Genomic DNA, 5,630 nt, shown 5'->3' on the forward strand with positions numbered 1-5,630 from the left:
GGGGGCGGGATTGTGTGTGGTGATGTGGTGCGGATTACGTGTGGTAATGGGGTGGGGGGCATGATTATGTGTGATGTGGTGGGGCGGAGCTACTGTGCAGGGGGCGGGATTAGCGAGTAATCACAATGCCTCTTATATATATAGATAGATATATATATATATATATATATATATATATATATATATATATATATATACACCATTCTATAATGCTGTATATGTGGGCTTACAGGTGCTGACCCTACTTTATATGTAAAAAACGTGATGTCAGGTATGGAAATCTAAACTGAGAAACAGATAAAATACAAGTTATTTCTGTGCTTTCAATATCTGCTGCAAGTACCACCTAGTTGTGCAAGGAACAGCAACATTGCCTCATTCACTGGAAGGCAGCTGGGCAAGTAAACACAGCGAAGGGGATGCAGCTCTTCTTTATCAGAATGAGTTGGGGTCTGAGACATAAAACTGTTTCTAGTAACAAAGTGATGATATACCATGTCATTGGGAAAGGGAATGTCCCTTTAATAAATCACACTATTTTGAAAGATCCCTAGCATAGCCATCCCCTAATGAAAATAAAAATAATGAACCAATAAAATATCCTTCACACTAACTTTAGCTTTGATATAATAGCTTCTGGTTTGTTGCTTTATTCTACATGAATATGTTGAACTGCTTGCTAAGCTATTTGGTAGTGAACATGAAGACGATGGTGAACATCACTCTATAACTCCCAATCAATATAACACCGAATGCTGACAGAGAGAGTGGATGCATGGCATAATTGATTAATTGCTATAAAACCTCTGTCTCAGGGATTTATTATTTGATGCTTGCATGCCAGCATAAAAAGCCATGAAGCTATACATTTCAATAATTTTAACCATCCTAAAAATGTACATTGGTAAAAATTTTACAGTTCTTATATTTCATAAAAAAAGACCTCTATTTTGAAAAAAATAATCAGAGACAAACATTTCTGTATAAAAACACATTGTTAAAAAATGATTGAATCAATTGTTCCTTCCACTTCACCCAGATGAATTATTCATCTTTTCATAAAAAATGAAAACAATTTTTTACCAATAATGTAGCTCTACTATAATTTTTTTGTTTAGCAGAGCTATATTAGTTTTTCATTCACTTTTAAAAATTAGAGCAATCATAACACAAAAAGGTGAAAAATAAAAAAATGAAATGTTTTCAGTTAGTGTAGGGATGGATTCACACTTGGAGTTCTGATACCAGTCATCTATTTTTTAATTTTCTTTTTATATGCAATCCTCTACTTGCTTGGTTTACTGCTATACATCTTTATTTCAGTACACGCCAACATTAAAAAAATATTTTATGCCTGACAATATCTGCTGCATATTACTTCTGACTTCCACTGATATGCCTTGTCATAGCAGCAGACAAGTTTTTGAAGCTGCTGGTGCCTCCAACGTCCCCAGAACAACAAGATGCAGGGTCCTTCAGAGGTTTGCACATGTGCGTAAGCCATCCTGTCGACCACGTCTATCCCATGCACACAAGCAGAAATGGCTCCAGTGGGCCAAACGATACATGAAGACTGACTTCCAAACTGTTTTGTTCACCGATGAGTGCCGTGCAATGCTCGATGGTCCAGATGGATGGAGTGGAGGATGGCTGGTTGATGGACACCCCATGAAAACATGGCTAAGGCGCCAACAAGGAGGAGGTGGAGTAATGTTTTGGGCTGGAATCATGTGGAGAGAGATTGTCGGCCCCTTTATGATCCCTGAAGGGGTAAAGATGAACTCCATAATCTATGTGGAGTTTCTAAAACAACACTTCCTGCCATGGTTCAAGAGGAAGAACCGTGCTTTCCGCAACAAGATCATTTTCATGCATGATAATGCACCGTCTCATGCTGCAAAAAACACAACTGCATCTCTGGCTGCAGAGGACAAACTTATGGTGTGGCCACCATCTTCCCCTGACCTCAACCCCATTGAGAACCTCTGGAGCATCATCAAAAGGAGTGTCTGTGGCTACGTTCACATTTGCGTTGTGCGCCGCAGCGTCGGCGCCGCAGCGCACAACGCAAACAAAAACGCAGCAAAACGCATGCACAACGCTGCGTTTTGCGCCGCATGCTTTCAACGCATGCGGTGCAAAACGCTGCATTTTTTGGAAACGCAGTTGCGTTTTCAACAAAAAACGCAGCGTTTTGCGCCGCATGCGTTTTTTTGTGCAGTGAGTCATTCTTCGTCCCACCCACAAAAAAAAGTGTCTACACAATAGATAAGGACCACCAATGGCTAGAAGAGGGTTGGTGTTTATGTAATTGTGTATATATACCCTGGCAGACATGAATTCCTCCCATTTTGCTGGTATTCATGATGGAGCGTCCCATGGACAGTATCTACATGGATATGGAGATGGAATTTGCCTTGGCTCATGCCTATGCTGTCGCCTGTTCTCATCAAAGGGAAAGGGAAAAACGGAGATTGATTCGTCGCCGCTTTTGGATACACCCTATCTTGGAAGTCCGGGAGAGCCGTGGAGCATACCATAGCTTGTTTGGCGAACTGAATGACAACCTGGAGAAATATTTCGAGTACACCAGGATGTCTCAGGAGAGCTTCCGGTATCTTCTGCGTCGGGTGGAAGGAGCCATTAGCAGGCAGGACACGCAGCTCCGGAGAGCTATTTCCGCAGAGGAGCGGCTGCTGGTGACTCTACGGTACGTAGCTGTTTGAATGAGTGAGATATGTTCTTCCCTTTTTTTTTTTTTTTTTTTTTGGGGGTGGTATGGTCAATGTACTTTTATAAATTGCAATGTACTTTAATGTAATTTCTTTATCTTCTTGGCAGTTTCCTGGCTACCGGAGAGACCTTGAGATCCCTTCAATTTCAGTTCCGGATTGGAGTCTCCACTCTCTCCGGAATTATTGCTGAGACATGCCGCGCTTTGTGGGATAATCTCCAGGAGGAATTTTTACCCGTCCCTACAAGCGATATCTGGTTGGCCAACGCACAGAAATTTGACCAAGTGTGTTCGTTTCCAAACTGTATTGGCGCGGTGGATGGCAAGCACATTCGGATTACCAAGCCTGCGAAAAGTGGATCCCTTTTCTACAACTATAAAAAATATTTTTCCACTGTGCTGATGGCAATTGCCGGTGCGGACTGCCGTTTTCTCGCAGTGGACATTGGTGCGTTTGGCCGTGCAAATGACTCGCGCACATTTAAAGAGTCGGATATGGGCCAAAAATTAAATGGAACAATTTTAATTTCCCACAGCCACGACCTCTTCCCCACACCGAAGGCCCTGCGATGCCATTTGTTGTGGTTGGGGATGAGGCATTCCAAATGTCTGCCAACCTATTGAAACCCTACTCCAGTCGGGGCTTGGACCATACAAAAAGGGTGTTCAATTACAGACTGTCCAGGGCCAGAAGGACTGTGGAGTGCGCCTTTGGCATCCTTGTCTCCAAATGGCGGATATTAGGATCCGCCATTAATCTGAAAACTGAGACAGTGGATGAGGTGGTGAAGGCGTGTGTGGTTCTCCACAATTTTATTCTGGCCAAAGAGAGACTGAACGTGGATCTCGATGAAACCATAGCCAACCCATTGCCCGATTTCCATGATCATCCTCTGAGGACAAGTGTGGAAATTGCGCAGATGAGGGATCGTTTTGCGGCCTATTTTGTGTCAGATGTTGGCCGTGTGTCATGGCAAGATACAATGGTGTAGTAAACTGTTGGACTGTATTCTGGTGTGACTATGCTAAAAATAGTTCACCAATGTAATGTGCCTTATCTAAAAAACTTGGAACCCTTTGTTTTTAAAATGTTGTGTTTTAATAAAAAATTTTGCTTCAGTTTTCTACCCTGCTTCAAAGACAAAATTTATACCATACCATATAACATATTTATTTGTTTGTCAGATCGCCGTGTATCGTTGTGTTTGACAGCAAAAACAACGATACCAGCGATGTTTTACAATGGTAATCAGGGTAAATATCGGCTTACTAAGCGTAGGGCGGTGCTTAGTAACCGGATATTTACCCTGTTTACCAGTGTGAAAGTTTTCAAAAATAACAGGACATATACTCATCTTCGCGTCCCCCGGCGTCCGCTTCCTGCATTGACTGAGCGCCGGCCGGAAAGTGAATGCACAGCACAGCGGTGATGTGACCGCTCTGCTGTTAGGGCCGTCACTCAGTCAGGGCAGGGAAGCAGACGCCGGGGGACGCAATTCTGAGTGTATGTACTGTTGTTTTATTTACATTTAACACTGGTAACCAGGGTAATCATCGGAAGTGCGGCGGCCTGCGCTTAGCAACCTGATGTTTACCCTGGTTACCCGGGGACCTCGGCATCGTTGGTCGCTGGAGAGCTGTCACACAGACAGCTCTCCAGTGACCAAATAGCGATGCTGCAGTGATCTGCATCATTGTATGTTTCGCTGCAGCATTGTTAAGTGTGAAGGTACCTTTACGGTATGTGTCCACGTTCAGGATTGCATCAGGATTTTGTCACGATTTTTCATCAGTATTTGTAAGCCAAAACCAGGAGTGGAACAATTAGAGGCAAAGTAGAATAGAAACATCTGATCCACTTCTGTATTTATCACCCACTCCTGGTTTTGGGTTACAAATACTGATGAAAAATCGTGACCAAATCCTGATGCAATCCTGAGCGTGGACACATACCCTTAGTGATTGAAAACACCTCATACACTTTATTGTTTGTAAACACCTCATACAGCAATGAGAGACACACCAAAAAAGGCAAAATAAAAATGGTAAAAATAGTGTCTGACATTGCATATATGAGTTGTTTGAAGCACAAAATATGTGTAGACGGCGCACGGTGTGACTTGCTGAGAAGTATACAGGAAAATAAGAGCAAATATTGTTGTATTAAAACCAAAATTTTTAATTGGGGGGAAACAGAAAAAAAAAAGGGGAAATAAACTTAGGGGGTATCAACCTGTGCCACCATGGGGGAATGGTATGTTTCTTTTTGGGAATGGGGAGAGGAAAATGAGGATGATGACGACGACGACGAGGAGGATGTTGACCTATAGTCCAGGAGGCTGGATGGCAGGTCTAAACCCTCCACAGGGTATAATGGGGAGGAAACCGCCACCTCTGTAGGGGAGGGAGGAGGCAACACGAGCCTTTGAGAGGTTTTTGGTTGGCTCTGGCTGCTCCTGCTGCGGCTAGAGCCCCGACGTGTACTTGTTGTTTGTACTGGAGCAGCCAGAGCCTCAGTGCGTGTCCTCTTGCTTTTGTGCTTTCTTTTCCTTTTCTTTCCACGATCGGTATTAGCTCCCCCAGAATGATGGCTGCGGGAGGATGAGGGCCTGGCAGGAGCAGGAGTCGGCGGCACACTGCTATGGTGCCTGTGGTGGCGTCGCTCGGCACTTGGACCAGGGTGGGGTGGCTGGAGTGGCTCTGCAGCAGTAGTCGGAGTCATGCTAGCCAGCGACGGCACTACGGGCAGTGTCGCTGACTGCGTGACCCGAGACTGCTGCAGAGCCCTCACGTAGGCATTGTTGCAGGATTGCATCACCGAAATCTGGAGTTCCGGCGTAAGGTGTTCCACCATGCCCTTACCAATAGTGCTTAAAAAATGTTTTGCCAGATTTGA

General features: G+C 44.0%; 1 protein-coding gene across 1 annotated transcript; it reads left to right on the top strand.

Moving 5' to 3' along the window:
- The first annotated feature begins 2,293 nt into the window (after positions 1-2,293).
- On the top strand, positions 2,294-5,322 carry LOC143775109 (uncharacterized). Its single transcript, XM_077262955.1, has 3 exons — positions 2,294-2,710; positions 2,842-3,233; positions 5,309-5,322. The coding sequence occupies exons 1-3, from the start codon at positions 2,364-2,366 to the stop codon at positions 5,320-5,322; spliced, it is 753 nt and encodes a 250-aa protein (XP_077119070.1). The 5' UTR covers positions 2,294-2,363.
- The last annotated feature ends 308 nt before the right edge of the window (positions 5,323-5,630 follow it).

Source organism: Ranitomeya variabilis, chromosome 5, assembly GCF_051348905.1.
Source record: "Ranitomeya variabilis isolate aRanVar5 chromosome 5, aRanVar5.hap1, whole genome shotgun sequence".
NCBI classification, from domain to species: Eukaryota; Metazoa; Chordata; class Amphibia; order Anura; family Dendrobatidae; genus Ranitomeya; species Ranitomeya variabilis.